At 40.3% G+C, this 23,872-nt stretch overlaps 2 protein-coding genes and 1 long non-coding RNA gene across 6 annotated transcripts in view; 1 reads left to right on the top strand and 2 right to left on the bottom strand.

The window, feature by feature from the left end:
- zgc:113337 (Ig1_MRC-OX-2_like and Ig domain-containing protein) overlaps positions 1-3,410 on the top strand; it is a 24,347-nt gene extending 20,937 nt beyond the window's left edge. For 3 of the 4 annotated variants that reach the window (XM_029711962.1, XM_029711961.1, XM_029711960.1), the window contains one exon: positions 2,517-3,410. In XM_029711962.1, coding sequence (XP_029567822.1) covers positions 2,517-2,536 — 20 coding nt within the window. In that variant the 3' untranslated portion in view covers positions 2,537-3,410. Of the gene's footprint in view, positions 1-2,512 lie in introns of all 4 variants that reach the window. The other variant, XM_029711963.1, reaches the window with a different exon arrangement.
- Positions 3,411-10,287: 6,877 nt separating this feature from the next.
- LOC115161181 (B- and T-lymphocyte attenuator-like) lies at positions 10,288-16,842 on the bottom strand. Its single transcript, XM_029711959.1, has 6 exons — positions 16,400-16,842; positions 15,269-15,583; positions 12,094-12,135; positions 11,852-11,983; positions 11,713-11,750; positions 10,288-10,836 (listed from the first exon to the last, which is right to left on the bottom strand). Exons 1-6 carry the CDS (start codon positions 16,476-16,478, stop codon positions 10,504-10,506), a joined length of 939 nt encoding a protein of 312 aa, XP_029567819.1. The 5' UTR covers positions 16,479-16,842; the 3' UTR covers positions 10,288-10,503.
- A 2,457-nt stretch (positions 16,843-19,299) lies between these two features.
- Positions 19,300-19,877, bottom strand: LOC115161180 (uncharacterized). Its single transcript, XR_003869203.1, has 2 exons — positions 19,663-19,877; positions 19,300-19,561 (listed from the first exon to the last, which is right to left on the bottom strand). It is a non-coding gene; the product is annotated as an uncharacterized LOC115161180 (long non-coding RNA).
- Positions 19,878-23,872: the final 3,995 nt, after the last annotated feature.

Below are 23,872 nucleotides of genomic sequence, written 5' to 3'. Positions count from 1 at the left end.
CCATCACAGTAAATCCATTATTTATTTTAGACAGGTCTAAAGAAACACGATATGAAGAAAATGAAGCCTATTTCAGAAGAACAGAATAGCATATTCTGTGTTGTCATTATTATTAGCCGGTAGCCTAGTGGTTAGAGAGTTGGGCCAGTAACTGAAAGGTTGCTAGATTGAATCTCCGAGCTGACAAGGTAATAATCTGTCATTATGCCCCTGAACAAGGCAGATAACCCACTGTTCCTAGGCCGTCATTGTAAATAAGAATTTGTTATTTTATTTATTTAACCTTTGTTTAACGAGGCAAGTCAGTTAAGAACAAATTCATATTTACAATGACGGCCTAGGAACAGTGGGTTAACTGCCTTGTTCAGGGGCATAACAACAGATTTTTACCTTGTCAGCTCGGGGATTGACCCAACGCTCTAACCCCTAGGCTACCTGCCGCCACTTCTTAACTGACTTGCCTAGTTAAATGAAGGTTAAAATTAAAAAATGTTACGCCCTGATCTGGCTATGCCATATGGCTGTGGGCTACACAGTTCATTTAGCAGACAAGATCTGCTTTGAATTCCATGGCATTATTTTATGTTATTTTATAGTATGAAGAATACAATTGAACAAAGCTGAATAAAATAGAAAGGATAATTTCTCCAAATGATTTGAAGGAGTGCACACATGTGGCTATTCTGTGTTCAGCAGTTAACAAAGAAACAGGTCCTCCTATATGCTTAATTTAGAGTTATTTATTTAACTTTAGTTATGATACAAACGTAAAGCTATATGTTTTGATTTGTTATCAATTTTAAGGCTGAATAATGCGATTAATGATGATTTGAAAAAAGCATGAAAGGCATGAGCTCTGCTCTGTTTCTTGCGCAGGCTGCACACACTTCATCAGTCTCTCATTCACAATTTGACAAGCACTTGATCATATTCTGACCCATCAGACTATTCTTAATTTAATCTGGTCTTTACATATAGAATTATTAGTATTATTATTATTATTTGATCGTTATAATTTTGTTTGTACTTTTTACCTCTTTTTCTCCCCAATTTCGTGATATCCAATTGGTAGTTACAGTCTTGTCCCATCACTGCAACTCCCATACGGACTTGGGAGAGGTGAAGGTCGAGAGCCATTCATCCTCCGAAACACGACCCTGCCAAGCCGCACTGCTTCTTGACACACTGCTCGCTTAACCCGGAAGCCAGCCGCACCAATGTGTCGGAGAAAACCGTAAAATTGGCGACCGAAGTCATCTTGCAGGCGCCCGGCCCGCCACAAGGAGTCGCTAGAGCGCGATGGGACAAGAAAATCCCGGCCGGCCAAACCCTCTCCTAACACAGACAGCGCTGGCCCAATTGTACAGCGCCTCATGGGTTGCCTGGTCACTGCCGGCTGTGACACAGCCTGGGATTGAACCCGGGGCTGTAATGACACCTCAAGCACTGCGATGCAGTGCCTTTGACTGCTGCGCCACTTGGAAGGCCGGTGGAATAATTTTTTATTTCGAGTGGCCCACAAAAAAAAAACTACATCCGTAACCTGCACTCGAATAGCGAATGGAAGTTACGTGCTGTTATGGTTTTAAGCATAGGCAGCGAGTCCACAAGGCTAGGGGAAGCTAAGATTTTCCTAAAGTAAATTTAATTAAATTGCCAAAGTTATATAGCCTAATTAACATACTCCTGTCTATACAGAAATAAATACAATAATTCAAAATAGACTACTAAAGGTTGATTTGGACACAGAGGATATTTACCTTCTTTTTTTAAAACAAGTTGTGGATCATTTTTTATCGTATTGCCTACAGTCTGAAGGAAAGGCAGCACTCGCAATTTGGGCAGATTGTTCTTGAGTTGCCACTGTCTGTCAAAAGTCGAGAGGCCAAGGCAGGCATGTCGCAATATTTAAAAAAAACATCGCAGGAAAAGATTGTTTAGAAAGGAAAGGGTTGATGCTGTAAAGAGAAGACAATGAAAAGACTAATGTCTTTTAGTTATCAAAAAGGTGACTTTTGTCAATATATTAGGCTCTATGTACTCTCAGGTTCAAAAATGCTAATTAGCATCAATGTAGACATCATGCAAAACTACAAATCCCAGCAAGCTCCTGCACATCATCTCTCAGCTGACACCTTTGCTAACAGGTATTGTGTCAATTTAAAACTTGCACAAGACAGTTCACAGAATTCTCAATTTAAAGAAATGTACCTAATTTATTAATTACTACATTTAACTAATATTCAATACTTAATCCAGAGATACTTACCTTTGCCTCAATTTGGCATTCTCGTCCAGATCATAATGGCATTTGTATTTCTTTATGATAGCCACACTAGCAGCTAAATAGCATTTCATTTTGGTTGGTAAATACAGGGGAATATATTTCTGAAAGTCACCTTGTCCTAAAGAGATTTACACAGTTATCAAAACTTCACGCCAGGGTGTATTCTCTCTCTGTCTGTTTCTTTTTCTCTCTCTTTCACTCTCTCTCTCTCGCTTCTCTACACAGACAGAGTCTGAAAGGAGGAAGTGATATTCAGCCAATCAGAGACTGTTCCTCAACATTCTGCTGCACCTTCAGAAGTGAAGCAAGGGCCACCTCAAGAAGAGGACACACAATACAATCCATCATGACCAACATCACAGGGCCACTGAGAATCTGAATCCATCCACTCAAAACACCAATTGTTTAGTCACAATGGCTTGTACTCACCAGTTTCAAGAGTTTCATAGTAGGAGTGCTGATGTGCGATCAGATTTCCCTTCCAGATCATAATAAATAAGATTACATGGCAGTCACATACCTGATCCTAGGTCAGCACTCCTACTCTGAGACTCTTTGAATACGGCCCAGAATAATCACAACACATCCTAACAGATCTGAACCTAACCTTGTCCTCTGATAACCCCAATCAGCATCGATATATATCATGAGGTGTGATGCTGACTAATTCTTTTATTCTTGTAACTGCCTTGGTTTCTTTGTGCTATTGTAAAGTATGTTCCCGAGATGAAAGGGACCATGTCCGTGGGAAAACCATAAACTCTGAATGAGAAGTGAAAATACCTTAGTCTACCATGGTATTACAGTATTCAGTGGCCCTCACATCTTGTGATACACTGAATGCAGAAGAGATGAGTAGTTTTTGTATGGAATTTACAAACTTTCAAGTCCCACTTTAGACCACTGTAACGCAGTTTCTGTGGAGGACCTACCCTTTTGAACCCCCCAGAATGCACTCTATTTTCATTCTATTCTCAGTGTTTCATGGGACAGCCTGCTTTGCCAAGTTATTTTCCAATTAAGTGTTCATAATGTGTATGCGACTGACAGTATTTAGCTAAGCGTGATTTCTTTCTGGAACCTCCTACAGATGTAGGATCTTAATTTGATCACCATGTGGAGGGAGAATTTTCCTGCAGGAGAATTTTCCTGCAATGTCGTGTATTTGAGGCTTAAAAAGGCTTCTAAAGTTTGTAATTTCCACTTTGAAATTTCAGACTTGATTTTCCCTTATGAAAAGTTGGTATCACTTTATTTGACACCCAGTGTCATAACAAGTTAAAACACCGTCATAACCATGTCATAATATGTCATAACAACTGACATAACTTGTCAAAACCTGTCATAATATTGTCATAACACTGTCATGACCCATATATTTACACATGTTGTGACATACAGTATATTGCGTTATTTTATGGCTGGTTATGACATCTACACAAATGTGTCTTTTCTTTCGTTTAAAGTTTGTTTCTTAAGTACTTTGTGGTTGTTGTAATGAATTCTTTCCAGGTATCATATTTTAAATGACTTGACCACCCTGTGTCACTTTACTTGGACTAAGAAAATACACTTTATGACACTGTCAAGAAGCATTATGACTATCATAATGCCAGATAGGCCTATCAGGTACATGCCCTAATGTCAGTCATCAGTCAAAAAGAGGGTGTATTGTCCTGCTCCTGAAATCTGTTCCTGCATTCATCCCAGTCATCAGCAACAGAGCATTGGTGTAGGTGCATGTCTGACATCAATGTGTGCACAATTACAATAATAATTTAACATGGTCAATAAATACAAAATCTATAACATAAACATAGTGTTGACATGAAGTGTTTTGCCCTCTGTGGTAGGTTTTGTGGGGTTTGACACTCTTATGTAGGTGTCATAACCAGCCATATAATAACGCAATATATGTCACAACAGGTCTAAATATATGTATCGTGACAGTGATATGACCATATTATAACAGGTTATGACAAGTTATTACAACTGTTATGACATATGGCATGATTATGACCGTGTCATAACGTGTTATGAAGCTGTGTCAAGTAAAGTGCTACTGAAATGTTAAATCCCATCTAATAATTCACATTTTCTGTTGCTGCAGGATTATTTTCCTGCTGTAGCAAACTGGCTCAATTTAAAATCCTACATCTGTTACATGCTGGCAATGATAAAGCTATCTGTAAGGGTTCAACCGCAGGTCTCAGACATAGACCACTTACTCAGAACTCTAGCAGAGTTGGCGAGAGGGTGGTGGAATTTATGGTCAGATACAAATATTTTATAAAATGATACCATTAGTGCCATTTTTATCAAGGGGAGAGGGTGAATAACTGTAGTTATGAGTTGTTTGTGAGTTTGTGTGTTTTCAGATTCCATGGTCAGATGGTTTAATGTGATTCCCAGTAGAAGACGTGTATGAATGTGTGCAATGGCTTTCCTTTTTAATCATTGCCACCAAGGAGTGGCCAGGCCATCAGTATTATCAGGTCTCTGCAGATTTAAGCTTTATGAAATGCTGACCCGATTTACTTCATTTGTATAAGCATCAGATAGCAGTCAAGGTTAATTGCCTTTTTAGGAGAAAACTGTCATGGTTTGCTATCATAATGCATCTTCTGTGGTACTTCTCTAATTGCGTCATCATACACATCACTTTACTTAGAGGTTTTTTCCCAGTATGTACATTGACTGCTGTGATATGTGATGTAACCATTGAATATGTGTGTGGAGGGCTCTTCCCAGATAACATGTGTTTCATAATGTGCCTTCTTCCAGAGTCACTTCACATGCTGAAAAAGCAACTAACCACATCAAAGTTCAGCACAGCCCCAGTATGAAGGAAGATGCTGTCACTTGAAAATGTACTGTGTGATGATGACGTGATGAAATGTAAGATAAAAACATTTAAAAAAAGGTCTAGTGTATTACTGGTTACTAAATAATTGACACTTAATACTGAACATTGAAAGTTGACAAAACAAAACTGAGATTTTTGAGTTTGTATCCCAGGAACGGAATTCTGGGGCCAGTCTCTGTACACCTGGATTGACTTTAAAGAGAAAGGGGGGAAAGGTGGAATTATTCTCCTCTTGGCTGTTTGTCCATATCTGGCTTCCATATGCACTTTGTTCCAAGTCTGTTTTATCCTGAGCCGTGGGGTTTGATAGGGGTACCGAGCTTTGGAGAATAAAACACACACACACACACACACACACACACACACACACACACACACACACACACACACACACACACACACACACACACACACACATACACAGCTGCAAATAGGCCAGCAACAATCTGTAAGGGCAGCTCTGCAGTGAAGGCTGGTTAAAGTGTGTTTATTAGCTCGGTGTCACAAACACTGCCCTCTGTGACTGCCCTCTGTGACTGCCCTCTGTGACTGCCTTCTGTGTGGGACTGTGTTTTCTTGGCTTGGTGTGCAGTAGAACAGATTATTGTCTTAAAATTGAATGTTTTCTTATGAGAGATCAGATCACTAGTTTTCCACACAGTTTTAGCATGGCCAGGAATGTGTTTGTGTGTCTTCAGATCTAAATCCACAACCTGTTCCATTTCTTATGCACATTGTTCACTCAAGAGGAATAGATGCTTTCTCTATCAGTTTAAGGTTTGATCATGGAATAGTACTGGAATCTGTCACCATTCTCACGTTTGCTCCAAAGCCCCCTCCAGTGACACACCCAGTTTCCCTCATACTAAGGAGACTGTGTGTAGTGTATTGTTAGGGTTGATTTTGGACCAATCCCACAGTCATACCCCTCTTGCACACCTTGTCCACCCTGTCATAAGGTTTCTGGGACTGTAGCGCGATTAAGTCACATGGGTTCTGAATGACCTCAATCTGGATGCAGTCTGTCATTTCTCTCTCACCACCAATCTACCACCCCTCCATCCATCCACCCATCCATCCATCCATCCGTCCATCCACACCTCCCTCCCTCCCTTCTTTCCTCAGATGGCGTGTTCTCTCCACCCCTCTGACGGCTGAACGAGGGCTTTGTCCTCTAAAGAAAACATACATTGCCACTAGTGTGTCCAGGGCTGCAGCTAAGACCAACGAGCAGATATGAGAGTGTGGGCTGATTGTGTGTGTGTGTGTGTGTGTGTGTGTGTGTGTGTGTGTGTGTGTGTGTGTGTGTGTGTGTGTGTGTGTGTGTGTGTGTGTGTGTGTGTGTGTGTGTTACAAGGACAGAGGGCAGTGTGTGTGGGCTGTGACTGACAGACATCCATAGTAGGATGAGATATTCCATTCAACCAAATCTGAAGGGAGATGGAGTTCATTAACCCTTGTATTTATGGTGTTTTCAATACACCTAAAATGGCCTCAAAGTTATAATGTATGTCCTCGTGTCTCAGCTTGTCCTAATGTCCTGTACTAGCTTTTGCTCTATTGCCTTAGAAAGTATGACGGTGGAGCCTGATGCTGTAATAACAACAAACGTCCACACGGGGGTGGGCAGTAGCTGACAGTAACACAGCATCAAGGTACAGTCAGTGGTCTGCTCTCAAAAAACATCTAGGTTATTTCTTTACGGCTCAAAATGATTATCTTATAGACTAATAAAAAGCCATTACACTGATAAGAATGGGACCTGTGCTGAGATTGTTAGGCTAATGCATATGTCAGCAATTATGAAAATAATGTAATGGCATAATTTGGCTAAAGAGTTTGTATATTTTGTGTCCCAATAAGTTTTCTAAGTCAAATCAGAAAACAATACAACTTGCATTGGTTCGAAACTGGCAGGATAATTTCCACAGTGCATCATCACTGAGCATAGAGTTTCTCTCTGAATAAACATTATCTCTCTGAGTATAGTTTCTCTCTGAATAAAAATTATCTCTCTGAGCATAGTTTCTCTCTGAATAAACAGTATCTTTCTGAGCATAGAGTTTCTCTCTGAATAAACATTATCTCTCTGATTGTAGAGTTTCTCTCTGAATAAACATCATCTCTCTGAGCATAGAGTTTCTCTCTGAATAAACAATATTTTTGAGCATAGAGTTTCTCTCTGAATAAACAATATTTTTGAGCATAGAGTTTCTCTGAATAAACGTCATCTCTCAGAGCATAGAGTTTATCTCTGTCTTGGTGTGGTGGGCTGCTCCTAGCACTTCCTGTGCACTGTGTTTTTAAACCACAAGCACACAGCCTTGTGCAGGATAGGGTCTGTATCTGGGGCACAAAGAAAACCCCAGTACTTTACAGTAACCACTCACTCACTCAGGATTTTACCAGAACACATACAGAAGCAGTGTAGGGACCAAATACATTACCAGTAAGACAAGACCAAAGCTTAATTCTGCACTCTCATGAACTAGCCATTCCTGCTTCATATGGTAATACTCTATGACTCTGTCACAATTTCCAACACAATGAGGGACATCACTAGTCTCTGGTGAATGTATTGTAATTGAGTTGAGCTGAGCTGCATAGTGATCATGTAACCTTAACTTGCACAATTTTAAATTGTGAGGTTTCAAACTACTGTAACATGTTTCCAACCCAACAATAACTGAGACTAAAATGTGTCACTGTATGTTCCACTTGATCACAATCATGCCACACCAACATAACATCACAGTTACGCAAAGTATTACCGTCATCTTCATAGATCTTAGATCTTAGATCTTCATATAGACATAGAGAAACAGTCATCTTCATAGATCTTAGATCTTCATATAAACATAGAGAAACAGTCATCTTCATAGATCTTAGATCTTAGATCATAGATCATAGATCTTCATATAGACATAGAGAAACAGTCATCTGCATACAGCCATAGAGAAACAGTCACCTTCATACAGCCATAGAGAAACAGTCACCTTCATACAGCCATAGAGAAACAGTCATCTTCATACAGCCATAGAGAAACAGTCATCTTCATACAGCCATAGAGAAACAGTCATCTTCATACAGCCATAGAGAAACAGTCATTTTCATTCATGTTACATTTAAATGACATTTCCATAGTCTCTGAAGAGGGAGAACATATCTATTTGCAGTGACTCACTGTTTGGGTTACAGTATATAGTGGGCTCAGCATTTTACATAAACCATGGAATTCCCCCCAACCTGTAGCCAGCACACGCATCCAAACACATTAACCTGTAGCCAGCACACGCATGCAAACACATTAACCTGTAGCCAGCACACGCTTGCTAACATATTAACCTGTAACCAGCACAGGCTTGCTAACATATTAACCTGTAGCCAGCACACACATGCAAACACATTAACCTGTAGCCAGCACACGCTTGCTAACATATTAACCTGTAGCCAGCACACGCATGCAAACACATTAACCTGTAGCCAGCACACGCTTGCTAACATATTAACCTGTAGCCAGCACACGCTTGCTAACATATTAACCTGTAGCCAGCACACGCTTGCTAACATATTAACCTGTAGCCAGCACACGCATGCAAACACATTTACCTGTAGCCAGCACACGCTTGCTAACATATTAACCTGTAGCCAGCACACGCTTGCTAACATATTAACCTGTAGCCAGCACACGCATGCAAACACATTAACCTGTAGCCAGCACACGCTTGCTAACATATTAACCTGTAGCCAGCACACGCATGCAAACACATTAACCTGTAGCCAGCACACGCTTGCTAACATATTAACCTGTAGCCAGCACACGCTTGCTAACATATTAACCTGTAGCCAGCACACGCTTGCTAACATATTAACCTGTAGCCAGCACACGCATGCAAACACATGAACATATATATCACTTACTGAGTGAGTCACAAGCACACACACACACACACACACACACACACACACACACACACACACACACACACACACACTCTCACACTCTCACACACACACACACACACACACACACACACACACACACACACACACACATACACACACAGAGAGTCATAAAATGTTAGGTATGAGTCATTTCCCACTTTTATATCCTCACTTATAATCACCAAAATAGCTCATGGATTTCATCATTAAAATATACTCTAAAAGACCAAAAGTATGTGGGCACCTGCTTGTCGAACATCTCATTCCGAAATCATGAGCATTAATATGGAGTTGGTCAACCTTTTGCTGCTATAACAGCCTCCACTCTTCTGGGAAGGCTTTCCACTAGATGTTGGGACATTGCTGCAGCGACTTTGCTGGCCCGGACCATTAAAAACAGCCCCAAAACCAAATTCATCCATCGGCGTGCCAGATGGTGATGCGTGATTCATCACTCTAGAGAACACGTTTCCACTGCTCCAGAGTCCAATGGCGGCGAGCTTTACATCACTTCAGCCAACACTTGGCATTGCGCATGGTGATCTTAGGCTTGTGTGCGGCTGCTCGGCCATGGAAACCCATTTCATGAATCTCTCGACGAACAGCTGACATTGCTTGGAGAGGCAGTTTGGTACTCGGTAGTGAGTGTTGCAACCGAGAACAGACCATTTTTACAAGCTGCGTGCTTTAGCACTCGGCGGTCCCGTTCTGTGAGATTTTTTTGCTCCTTGAAGTTTCACTTAACAATAACAGCACTTACAGTTGACCGGGGCAGCTCTAGCAGGGCAGAAATTTGACAAACTAACTTGTTGGAAAGGTGGCATTCTATGACGATGCCACTTTGACAGTCACTGAGCTCTTCAGTAAGGCCATTCTACTGCCATTTTTTGTCTATGGAGATTGAATGGCTGTGTGCTTAATTTTATACACCTGTCAGCAATGATTGTGGCTAAAATAGCCAAATCCACTCATTTCAATGGGTGTCCACATACTTTTGTATATATAATGTACTTCTTCATAGTAATTAACAAATTATGGTTTTCCATCATTATGTGTGAAATATCTTGAAGTGAGAGATATCGACACCTTTGCTCCTCTAACTCTGAGGTGTGATGTGAAGGATGTTCACTCAGAAGCACATACTCTCTAGATCTAACACCTCTCAGTCACACTCCACCTTTACATCTTCTTCTCTGAAACACTGCTGCGCTGCGGTTAACACACTGCTCACCGTTGCAATTACACCAGGAAGTGTGCGTCATTGAGTGCGTGACAATTATATAAAGTGCACCAAAAAATTATAATATGAAAACAGAGTCAGATTTTCATTAACAAAAATGTTCAGATTTCCTCTTTCTCTGTGTGAAAACAACCATCAAAGAACACAACGTACAGCACAGTACTGTTATGGTCTGGCTGAGGTCTCTCTCAGAGAGACCCGGATGACTGCGTACTCAGAGAACGCATCCTGCGGGGTCGGAATATGGGATGATCTCAGGGACCCCCTGGTGGTCTCGTGGTTCAGGGAAGCATACACAAGGTGGCTTGACACTTGACCTCCTGCTCTGACGTTGGAGGATGGTAGAGCTTCATTTTTACCGTTGATGCGGTTACAGTAGAGACCGTTGTCATAGAGATTGGCAGGCTGTACGGGGTTTGGGGTGGATGGTGATGATGGAAAGGTTCCCTCGAGGTTGAAGGAGATGTCTGGACATGTTGCTGCCAGTGTGGACATCTCCTGTCATAAACACAGGAAGAGACATTTAGACCAGGGATGGGCATCTGGCGGCCCGTGGCAGCCCCCCTTTTGAAGACCCGAGGATCAATCCCTTCTCCCCAAAATATCATTCATATTATTGTTATTATTATTTTTGGAGAAAGAAAATTCAGTCGGGGTCTCAACTTACTGTTGAGAGTTAGAATAGTAGAATACACAAGGTGCAGTTTCAAAATGTGGTTGTGCATCAGCAGTTTTTCTCTTGTTATGTCAGTCACTGACAGTACCTCAATAAGCCTATGTCAGCTCAAATGTTTTAGATTGGTAAATTAGTCGAGCCAGCTATCTAAACTTCTAGTAGTCATGATCGAATTACTGATATCATACCAAAAACGGCAAAACAAAATGTGTAGAATTACAGGAAATTAGCTGTAAACCTGCTAAACTTTCTCTCCGCTCCATGGCAAAATTAGTAAAATTGCATCAAAAGTTGTTATAAAATTGCAAAATCTTCTCTCCACACCATGGTAAAATGTGTAGAATTGCAGCAAATTTGCTTTAAAACGGCTCAATTTTCTCTAAGCCCCATGGCGAAATGTGTATAATTGCACTTAGGTCCCTCAAAAGGCTAGTGTGTGGATGTGTATGAATGTGGGTACGAAGACCTGCAAGCCACTGCGGCCTCTCATGATGTGTTCACACCCACCCCCATCAAAGTTGCCCATCTCTGATTTAGACAGAGGCATTTAGACATGGCAGCACAGCAATGCTACCCTTTATTACGTTTAGCCTTCACATGCAAGCAGGTGTACTGAGGACCAGTATTGTCATGTTAACAGATGACATGTTGGTTAATTATGAGATGCTATAAGAAATACAATTATTTTGTTGCTTTACCTGCTTCTTTGTTCTATTTTCGGTTGACCTGGTTGGTCCTGAAAAAGATATCCATTGTAGAAATGTAACATTTTAATTTGTTCTGTATTTCAACCTTGTAAAAAAACATACATTTTCAGTATTAAATCAATCAACTCACCTTTATATGCATGTAGACAGAATAAGGAAAATGCTGTCACAATGACCACCAGGACTACTGTTCCCACACAGATGTAAACATAAGGCAGAAAGCTTGGATCATTCCTATCAGGCTTTGTATTCGGTGAGTCATCTGTTAGAGTAGTAAGAGAGGTCTTAACGCCAGACACAATTGTCACATAGGCCTACTAGTTAATGTAATGTGACTGAATGTCTGGTAAAATTCATAAAACATTTTCTTACTTGTGTTGTAGTCTGCTGTGCTCGTAATCTCCAGGTTGCTATCTATAGAAAGAAGTTTTACATAAGCGGATTAGCCATATGGCAATTCTGGCAAATGCCAAATGGGCCAGGCCATCTTTTTGTCGGGTGGTCTGGTCGAAGTTGACAAATGTATTTTTGGGGTGGAACAAAAAACTAAAAAGGGGCACGGCCAGTGGCCGATGGGCCTGTATATTATTATGTTATCATAATAATATATTTGAGCATTTGCCTGATCAGTGGGCTGAGCTGAGGTCACACTAAAATTCACATTCAAAGTCAAACGCACATCAGCAAAGAGACCGGCTCAGACTCTCTGTCATCAGTCAGCCCAGATCATGGATCATAAAAAAACGAAAAATGGTGCCGAAAAAGTTAGAGATCAAATAAACATTTGAGGCCAACACTGCTAAATGTGTGAAATTAAGCAACTTATTTTCAATTAGGGAAGGGGGATTCAGAGTAACAGATATGACAGGTATTAACTTGCAATAGCCTAAAAAGTCATTAGATTATCTTGTATGACATATAAGCCAATTGACATCTATAAGACATTAAATACAGTGCTACTGCTTTTTATTAAAGTCATCATGTATTACAATGAAACACAGAATTAATGCATAATAATTGATAATCCTTTGTTAAAGGTCAATTCAAGGACTGTCTGTGTATGTATATACATATATACATACACTACTGTTCAAAAGTTTGGACTCACTTTGGGGTTTTTGAAAGAAAAGCACATTTTTTTGTCATTAAAATAACATCAAATTGATAAGAAATACAGTGTAGACATTGTTAATGCTGTAAATGACAATTTTAGCTGGAAACGGCAGATATTTTATGGAATATCTACATAGGCGTACAGAGGCCCATTATCTGCAACCATCACTCCTGTGTTCCAATGGCACGTTCTGTTAGCTAATCCAAGTTTATCATTTTAAAAGGCTAATTGATCATTAGAAAACCCTTTTCCAATTATGTTAGCACAGCTGAAAACTGTTGTCCTGATTAAAGAAGCAATAAAACATGCCTTCTTTAGACTAGTTGAGTATCTGGAGCATCAGCATTTGTGGGTTCGATTACAGGCTCAAAATACCAAGAAATAAATAACTTTCTTCTGAAACTCGTCAGTCTATTCTTGTTCTGAGAAATGAATGCTATTCCGAGCGAGAAATTAGAAAGAAATTGAAGATCTCGTACATGTCACGTCCTGACCAGTAAAAGGGGTTGTTTGTATTTGTAGTTTGGTTATGGCGTGGCAGGGGGTGATTGTTTTATGTGTTTCGTTTATTTTGGATCATGTTCTATGTTAGTATATTTCTATGTTCGTTCTAGTTTTTCTATTTCTATGTTTAGGTTGACCTTCAATTGGAGGCAGCTGTTCCTCATTGCCTCTAATTGAAGGTCCTATTTAGTAGGGGTGTTTTTTCATGGGTTTTTGTGGGTAGTTGTTCCATGTGTTAGCTGTGCGCCTCACAGGACTGTTTTTTCGTTGTTGTTTTTGATTAAGTGTTTGTTTTGGTTTTCTTCGTAATAAAGAAGATGAGCATACACATTCCCGCTGCGCCTTGGTACCATCTTTACGACGTACGTGACAGTACATCGCTGTGTACTACTCCCTTCACAGAACAGCGCAAACAGGCTCTAACCAGAATAGAAAGAGGAGTGGGAGGCCCAACTGAGAAAGAGGACAAGTTCATTAGAGTGTCTAGTTTGAGAAACAGATGCCTCACAAGTCCCCAACTGGCAGCTTCATTAAATAGTACCTGCAAAACACCAGTCTAAACATCAACAGTGAAGAGGCGACTCCGGGATGCCACGGGAATGAACCCGGGTCTGTAATAATGCCTCTAGCACTGCGATGCAGCGCATTAGACCGCTGCGCCACTTTGGAGGCCACTGTATGTCTATATTAATTGTTTTATCAATGTTTATTAGCTTCTGAATCTCAAACTCTTCAACCAGCGAGTGGGTTGGTTAGGAGCGTTGGACCAGTAACCAAAAGGTTGCTAGATCAAACCCCTAAGCCGACAAGGTAAACATCTGTCGTTCTGCCCATGAGCAAGGCAGTTAATCCCCATCCTGAAAACCCCCATCCTGGAAATCGATCCGCATCAACATACTGTAAACTAGTCCCAGCATTGCTCTATAACAAACATGGAAGATTTTATATTGAATTCAACAGAGAGAGAGGGAGAGAGAGAGAGAGACTGACAGTTCATTAATGTAGCCATTGGCTGTGTTATACAGCCAAAACATTAAGGAACTGGCAGTCTCTCTCTCTGTTTTCTTCTATTGAATTAAACAGTTAGCAGGGGGAACACATGAATGGCACTAATTTAAAATATGTGGTTAGGCTGTTATAAGGTATTATATAAGCCAATGGTCATCTATAAGGCACTTATTCAGTGATTTTGTTATTTGTCTAATATATGTATTATTTAATTCACGACTAGGATGCAGGATGGGTAACACTTTATTTTAAGGGATCGTAATAAACCATTTTTAAGGCATTTCTAAATTGTGTCTTCCCCATTTATTAATCATTACTCCCACATTAATAATTGCAGTCTCTAATCTAAAGTGAGTGCAAACACTTTGTAAATGCCTTATAAATGCCTTATAAATGGTTTATTATGGACCATTAAATAAATTGTTACCCTAGGGGGCTGCTGGGCCCAGCACAGGCAGTGTGGTCCCCTGGTCTTCTGGTCCCAGTTATGATAGGCTTAGCAGCACAGACAGCTACTGTACCAGACAGCTCAGCAGTCAAGTGCAGTGGAGGTAGACCCACACTGACACAGATGTACTGCCAGTTTTACCATTTTGGCTCTATATTATATATGTAAGGTAACTAACTATATGAGGGGGAAGCAAGAATTAGCAGAGACAGTTCAGAGGTGAGTGCAGTGGAGTTAGGAAGAAAACAGGGCAACACAGATGTACTGCCAGTTCCTTAATACGTTGGCTCTATATGTAATAGCGCATGATGGTGCACGAGCGGTAATGTGTGGCTAAAATGCCAGGGCTTAATTTTTTTCCGAGGCCGCCCCCGGAAGTTTGTCAGACAACAACGGCTTCCAGAGCAACTTAGTATCTATCGATCCATTCTAAGACATTAGATTGAAAGATTAAATACGCTTTTGTTGGTTACCTGAGACAGAGACTTTGATAGCATGGCTAACAGTTGTTGACCCATTTTCAGCAACTCCACATCTGTACAAACCATTGTCATTCATAGATATATTTTTAAAATCCAAAATCCAAATATTTTTTTCCCTCCATCCAAATGTGACTTGCTCTGTCTCATGTATCTGTTCGCAGTTTAATAGGTCCACAAATTTACACCAGGTTGTGTGTAGGTTTTCTCCACAGTGTCTCACAGGGCAGTCGATTGTTAGGGCTTTCTGAGGGACAGCATTCCAAATGGTGTTTCTTTTGACTCGCACCTCACATCTAGGGCCTTGTTCTGAAAAAAGATAGTGGAATAAGCTGAAATGAATGACTGATAGTTCATACGTGATCATGCTGCTCATGCTGTAGATCACACTAGATCACATTAATCATAGAACATCAATTAAAACATGATGACCTCTCATACTGTAGATCACACTGGATCACATTGATCATAGAACATCAATTAAAACATGATGACCTCATACTGTAGATCACACTGGATCACATTGATCATAGAACATCAATTAAAACATGATGACCTCATACTGTAAATCACACTGGATCACATTGATCATAGAACATCAATTAAAACATGATGACCTCATACTGTAGATCACACTGGATCACATTGATCATAGAACATCAATTAAAACATGATGACCTCATACTGTAGATCACACTGGATCACATAACATCAATTAAAACATTTTTTTTTAAACATTTTTAGTCATTTAGCAGACGCTCTTATCCAGAGCGACTTACAGTAGTGAATACATACATTTCATACATTATTATTATTATTTTTTTGTACTGGCCCCCCATGGGAATCAAACCCACAACCCTGGCGTTGCACACGCCGTGCTGGCATTGCAAACACCATGCTCTGCCAACTGAGCCACATGATGACCTCTCATACTGTAGATCACACTGGATCACATTGATCATAGAACATCAATTAAAACATGATGACCTCTCATACTTCGTTCAAAAATCAGTTGAGAAGTTTTTGATACTGTCCATCACCCCTCTTGAACTGTATTTTTTGTTGATAATAATGTAGCACAGAAATTATTTGTTTTGCATGGTATGACACAAATTGGCATCTTACCTTGAGCGTTGCCATGGACACAGAGCAGAAACAGGAGGCATAGGACCAGCAGGATGTGGTCAGAACGCGGACGGTCCATCAGAGCAAAGATGCAATGTCTTATGAGCTCTCAAAACAGGTAATGTCCGTGTCACTCAGTTAGAGCAAACTCTCTGTGTATACGCATATGAAGTGACACTGATGATATGTACTGTCGATCTCTTTCTCTCACTCTCTCTCCTTCTCTCTCTCTCCTCCGTATCTTAGTGGTTTTCACTTCCTGCCCTACTACATCAGCATACCTGACATAGTCAACTTTTCTATTGCTACTCATTTTGGGTTGTGTTTCGTATCATAGGGCTACACCCATGAGTCTGTCTTTTTATTCCATGTCTCTTCAGGGGTGCCGTTGGAGGACTTTGCATAAATGTTGCTCATTCAATTGATTTAGTAGCCCTTTCCTGCAGTCAAATGAACTAGTGGCCTCATGGGTGGAATGCTATTAATATTTTTCATAATTTCATAATATTTTTGCTTAAAAAAATCCAGTGATTCTATGTCAAACAGTTTTGTTATAATTCAGCCTTCTGTGATGTACAGTACCATTCAAGGGTTTTTCTTTATTTTTACTATTTTCCACATTGTAGAATAATAGTGAAGACATCAAAGTTATGAAATAAAACATTTGGAATCATGCAGTAACCAAAAGAGTATTAAACAAATCAAAACATATTTTAGATTTTATATTCTTCAAAGTAGCTATCTGTTGAAAAACAAATGATAGTTCCACTAAGAGAAAACCAGATGGGATGGCGTATCGCTGCAGAGTGCTGTGGTAGCCATGCTGGTTAAGTGTGCCTTGAATTCTAAGTAAATCACAGACAGTGTCACCAGCAAAGCACCCCCACACCATCACAACTCCTCCTCCATGATTCACAGTGGGAACCACACATGCAGAGATCATCCATTCACCTACTTCGCATCTCACAAAGACACGGCGGTTGTAACCATTTGGACTCAGCAGACCAAAGGACTGATTTCCACCAGTCTAATGTCCATTGCTCATGTTTCTTGGCCCAAGTAAGTCTCTTGTTCTTATTGGTGTCCTTTTGTAGTGGTATCTTTGCAGCAATTTGACTATGAAGGCCTGATTCATGCAGTCTCCCCTGAACAGTTGATGTTGAGATGTGTCTGTTACTTGAACTGTAAAAATGTAAAGCATTTATTTGGGCTGACATTTCTTAGGCTGGTAACTCAGAAGGAAATTATCCTCTGCAGCAGAGATAACTCTGAGTCTTCCTTTCCTGTGGTGGTCCTCATGAGAGCCAGTTTCATCATAGAGCTTGATGGTTTTTGCGACTGCACTTGATGAAACTTTAAAAGTTCTTGAAATTCTCAGAATTGACTGACCTTCATGTCTTAAAGTAATGATGGACTGTCATTTCTCTTTGCTTATTTGAGCTGTTCTTTCCATAATATGGACTTGGTATTTTACCAAAAAGGGCTATCTTCTGTATACCACCCCTACCTTGTCACAACACAACTGATTGGCTCAAAAGCATTAAGAAGGAAAGAAATTCCACACCTGTTAAGGCACACCTGTTAATTGAAATGCATTCCAGCTGACTACCTCATGAAGCTGGTTGAGAGAATGCCAAGAGTGTGCAAAGCTTTCATCAAGGCGGCTACTTTGAAGAATACCAAATCTAAAATATATTTTGATTTGATTAACCCTTTTTTGGTTACTGCATGATTCCATGTGTGTTATTTCATGGTTTTGATGTCTTCACTATTATTGTAGAAAATAGTGAAAATTAAGGAAAACCCCTGGAATGAGTAGGTGTGTCCAAACCTTTGACTGGTACTGTATATAAAGTGTAATATTGAGATGCAAACTCAAAATTGAATATATTGCAACTCTACATCTGACATGGTACAGTTGTATTTTTGTAAGCCTATAACCATGTGTGTGAGATGTATACTTTTGTTTCAAAGTAGATTTGTTTAAGAATACCGTGTGACCATGATTTTTCTATTGTGTTATTGACTGTACGCTTGTTTATTCCATGTCTAACTGTGTTGTTGTTTGTGTCGCACTGCTTTGCTTTATCTTGGCCAGGTCGCAGTTGTAAATGAGAACTTGTTCTCAACTAGCCTACCTGGTTAAATAAAGGTGAAAAAAATGTAAACATTTTAACTGTTATATTACATATATGACATGGAACAGGTGTCTTCTTTTTCTAAGCCCATAACCATGTGTGTGAGATGTATACTGTTGTTTAAAAGTAGATTTGTTTAAGAATACCAAGAAACACTCTGTGTGACCCTGATTTAGCCCCCTGCATTAAAAGGTGAAATTAGCTACCGGTACCCATCCTTTACCCACCTGTGTCTAAAAATGGTGACAGGGTCACATTAAAAGCCGATTTATACAGGTCCGGAGGCTCCGTATGGAGGTCTGCGGAGGCCAAATCAAGCTCTGTACAGCAATGCCGTGTGCCCCCCAAATTTTGCAGCAATGTAGAGGGCTCCATATAACTCTGTATAGCTCCGCATTAACATGATTGGTTGACGGTAGGTGGGGGTGGTACGTCCTGTATAAACACGAACACCCTTCCTTGACAACTTCCTTCACAACAACTCTGCTCTGCACCGCGAAGTGCAAGACTTACGAATGCCCTGACTTCTGCAGAGGCTGCATCGCAGTAAATGCTGTACGGCCAATGCAGATGCCAGATTGACCATGCTGCTAGTTTTAATTTAGCAACTACACCACCCCAGTGGTAAGAAACATCCACCTGATGACTAATGCTTTCCATTTTGTCACTATCAGAGCTCATCAGTGGCTACTGTTTTCCTCCAGACCCTTACAGTAAGTTACAAGAGCGGCATTTTTTGGTAAATAAATTGGTGAAGCGCTGTTCTGTTCTTGAGTAGTGTATTTATTTATTTAAGTAACTGAGATGTATTCAACAGCTACAGTTGAAATAAATGTCTCATTGAACTTTCTGCCTCAAGAGATATTATTTAAAAGACAGTCAAATAGTTGTTACACAGCTGATACAATTGAATGAAGATTATATCACATCATCATAGAGTCTCACACATACTGCCTCATTGTTCTACGTCAGCTTCCTGTATTCTCAGCTCACTCAGTTCCACTTCTGATTCCTGAGATGGTTTCTGCAAGCAAAAAGAGGCAGTCACAAAGCCACAGACGTACTGCAGATGACACAATATACCGTAGGTGTGTGTCTGGATGTGTGTGTATTACTGTAATTCACCTTGCATCCTCCTCTCACTACATACGCCATGGTCAGGAGGATGGGAATTGTGCAGATGCCTGCAATCTTCAGAATATGAGAGATGTCCATCCCCAAATTACCAGACTGCTTCTTCCCTGCACATAGGATTGAAAGAATGTGATATGATATGTTATACGATATAACACAATATGATATTATACGTTTCTAAATACAATTAACCCACCACAAAATGTCAGGTTTGTCTCAATATGCTTCTCTGCCCTGGAGGGGTGTATGACAGCACAGATCAGGTGGTCTTCAGAGCCACTGTTAGGCAGGACCAACCGTCTCTCCACAGAGTAGGAGCCGTCTTGGTTCTGTATGGTCTCTATAGTGCTGGCTGTGGTTGAAGTAGAGTTCCATGTGTTCCTCCAGGAGATGGAGGCAGGTGGTTTTCCCCTTCAGCTAAACACACAGCCACCCTCCAACTGTCCTCCCACTCCAGACAGGAAGACACACTGGGAGGAGCTAAACACAGGGGCGAGGAAGGTGTTCACTGAATTTTACAATGGAACTGTGAAGGAATATGTCAGAAAAAGAACAGACTTTTAGCACAAACAAAATAAAGCTAAAAAGGCACAGGCCTTCACAAACAAATACACTAAATCTAAAAAGGTCAGATGGAGATGTTGTCTTATCCATTGGCAAAACATGTAAATGTGCATCGTGGCTCCCTCATTTGTAAACAATATCCCACAGGTACTTTCCCTCAACCCTGATGGAAAATTCGGGAAGAAACAGGAAGGGTTCTCCAGTGGAGGCATTGAGCAGGAGTTTGCTGTCATTACATGTGTTCTGGTATCGGTTCTCAAAATCCCTGTATATTTGACACTCTCTCCCACGCAGGTTTAAATTCCAGATGACGTAGATTCTCACTCCAAGTCTTATTGATGCACTTTAGGATGACATCACTGCCAAAATTAACAAATTAATTTCTGATATCTGAAAGGAAGACAATTTCAATTAATGTAAAAATCTAAATCATTCCCACTTTAAATGAAGTGGCCTAAAACCAATCTAACTACATTGTAATGTCTACAATATGTACATTCCTATGCAACTACAATGTAAATGCATATGCTTTAGGCCAGAGGTCTAAAGTGGTAAAAATACTTTAAAGTACTACTTAAGCTATTTTTTGTGGTATCTGTACTTTACAGTAGTGTCTATAAAGGCAGCCCCCTGCACCTCTCTGATTCAGAGGGGTTGAGCTAAATGCGGAAGTGTAACGGCTGTCGTCGGAAGAAGACCAAGGTGCAGCGGAGTTAGTGTTCATCATAAAAGGTTTTAATGATCAACAAACACTATACAAAAGAAACCAAAAAACGACTAGCAACAGTTCTGTTAGGAACACACTAAACAGAAAACAATTACCCACAAAACCCAAAGGAAAAACATGCTCCTTATGTGTGACTCCCAATCAGCAACAACGAACTTCAGCTTTGCCTGATTGGGAGCCACACACGGCCCAAAACAAAGAAATACAAAAACATAGAAAAAGGAACATAGAACGCCCACCCAATGTAACACCCTGGCCTAACCAAAATAAAGAACAAAAACCCCTCTCTATGGCCAGGGCGTTACAGGAAGACACATTTCAGTTGAAGGCATTCAGTTGTACAACTGACTAGGTATGCCCCTTTCCCTTTATTTATATTTTGGACATTTTCACTTTTACTTCACTACATTCCTAAAGAAAGTAATGCACTTTTTACTCCATACATTTTCCCTGACATCCAAAAGTACTTGTTACATTATGAATGCTTAGCAGGACAGGAAAATGGTGTAATTCACACACTTATCAAGAGAACATCCCTGGTCATCCCTACTGCCTGATCTGGCAGACTCACTAAGCACACATGCTTCATTTGGAAATTGTAAATGATGTCTGAGTGCTGGAGTGTGCCCCTGGCTATCCTTACAGTTAAAAACATGAAAATGGTGCTGTCTGCTTTGGTTAATATAGGGAATTTTGAATGATTTACATGTTTACCTTTGATACTTAAGTATATTTAAAGCAAAATACTTTTATACTTTTACTCAAGTAGGCTTTTACTGGATGACTTTAACTTTTAGTTGAGGGTACTTTTTCACCACTGCTTTAGGCTAGGGCTCGTCATGTGAAGTGAGACCTCAAAATGAAATGAGATTACATACAGTACATCCACATAACAACAGAAGAAAACTCTGTAGCTATGATGACAACACACAGCATTATTACAGTCCACATCAAGCAGAATGGCTATATTTACATATCTCCTTCTTTCCTTTGAATGTCTCAGTCTCACCTGTACATGAGACCAAAGTCAGTGGAGTAATGATCGCAAACACAGCTGTGATGATGTTCATTGTTAACTCACTGACTTCTATGTTGTCCGTTCACTTGAGATGAAGCCAGGCTGAGACAGAGAGAGAAAGTTGGCTTTTGTTTCATCTTCTATGCACACGTGCACGTTTTGCATATGGAAATGAAATAATTCCTTGAATTGCCAGAAGAGGGGGCTATATAACTGTGACAGTTAAAGTTACCATTTTCCACAGTGCACACAAGTTACAAAAATACTTTCTGTAACATGCATGACATTGTCTCAAAAGATAACATTGTTGGTTCAGTTCAATAGCTTCATGCTCCAGTAGTACTGGACTGGCAACTGAGTGAAATACATTTCAACTATTTACAGAGATTGCATTGTTTAACTTGTATACACTGTATTACTTTGGTCTGTTTGATCATTTGCTGTTTTGCCTAAGTCAGGAAGTGTTTATGTTCTTGTGTGTGTGCGTGCGTGTGTGTGTGTGAACATGCGCACAGAAGCGCTGATATCCTTTGAACCACAACACATACAGTGACATGTGACTATATGACAGTTACTGTATAGTACCTACATAACGTGAATCCTGTTAGCCACGGGACTATGAATATTCTCCCTGTTGATTCTATTTCAGCTCCATTTGCAGGTAAGTCATGCTCTCTACTCTCAAATCTATTTTGGGTTTTGCCAATTCATTTAAATATGTGCATGGACATCATGCAAAGCTTGACATAGATAGTCCTGCTTTCTCACATTGTGCTTCTAGCCACCATACCCATTTGTGTGTGTGTGTGGTGTGTGTGTGTGTTTGAGTGTGTGTGTGTGTGTGTGTGTGTGTTTGAGTGTGTGTGTGTGTGTGTGTGTGTGTGTGTGTGTGTGTGTGTGTGTGTGTGTGTGTGTGTGTGTGTGTGTGTGTGTGTGTGTGTGTGTGTGTGTGTGTGTGTGTGTGTGTCTGGGTGTGTGTCTGGGTGTGTAAGTTAGTTCTATTAGTTGTGATAAAGAGCTGCTGGAAATATAGCACAGGAAATATGTATATTACACAAACAGACCTTTGTATCTCTCTCTCTCTCTCTCGCTCTCTCTCTCTCACTCTATGTTCTTCCTCACTCTATCATGCTGTCAGAGCAGGGGCTGAGGCAATGCAACTTGAACGTTAAGTGCAACAGAGCAGAGTTGTCGTGCCAACCGCCGCCTGTGCACCGTGACCTCAGCATCTGGTATGTTCTGAGCGTGCTCCAACTCCGGCTCCTAGAATCAGCTAACTCACCATGGGAAACTACATGTGTGGAACACTGAGGTGAGTGCTCCCTGGGGAACACAGACACGTTTGGATTGTTTTTGCAGTGTGCTCTGCTTCTTTCACGACTGTCCCGCTGTAGTTGATCTCCTTTGTAAAGAGTCTGTAATCAAAGTGTGCATGACATTAATGTTGATCTCAGAGAAGACCAGACATTTGGCCCCAGAATACATATACAAGCATGTGTTCAGAGATTGCTGTTGCAGCAATAGTGATGAGTAGACTAGGCCTGCCTGGCAACATCTTTAAGGAAGTTCTTTAAAAATGTACTTTGCAGTGGTCAAGTCTTTATTAGCAGTATGTTTTCATTTGAAGTGCACATATTGTACCATCGCTCTCTCCTATTTCTGTTGGGTGAGAAATTCAATTTACAATTCTCTGTTGTAAGACTGAGTAGTGAATTCTAAAGTTTGTCCTCTGGTTTATTCAGGAAGAAGAAAAATGAAGATGGTAAAACATACTACATTTGTCAAAGCATGTCACATTTTCTTGTTATACTTCAAAGTATGTGTTAAAATGTAATAAAGACATTGCTACATGTCCACTTCTTTGCAGAAGATAACGGCGATAATCATAGCAG

Source organism: Salmo trutta, chromosome 24 (assembly GCF_901001165.1).
Source record: "Salmo trutta chromosome 24, fSalTru1.1, whole genome shotgun sequence".
NCBI lineage: Eukaryota > Metazoa > Chordata > Actinopteri > Salmoniformes > Salmonidae > Salmo > Salmo trutta.
Note: the sequence above shows the minus strand (reverse complement) of the source record. Positions and strands in the feature narration are given on the sequence as shown.

Excerpts from the sequence above, each read along its gene's own strand:
- LOC115161181 (XM_029711959.1), bottom strand. The coding sequence starts at position 16,478 with ATGGACCGTCCGCGTTCTGACCACATCCTGCTGGTCCTATGCCTCCTG. Across the intron at positions 12,136-15,268 it reads TATCAAAGTCTCTGTCTCAG|ATAGCAACCTGGAGATTACG; the intron begins GTAACCAACAAA and ends TTCTTTCTATAG. Across the intron at positions 11,984-12,093 it reads CACAGCAGACTACAACACAA|ATGACTCACCGAATACAAAG; the intron begins GTAAGAAAATGT and ends CTACTCTAACAG.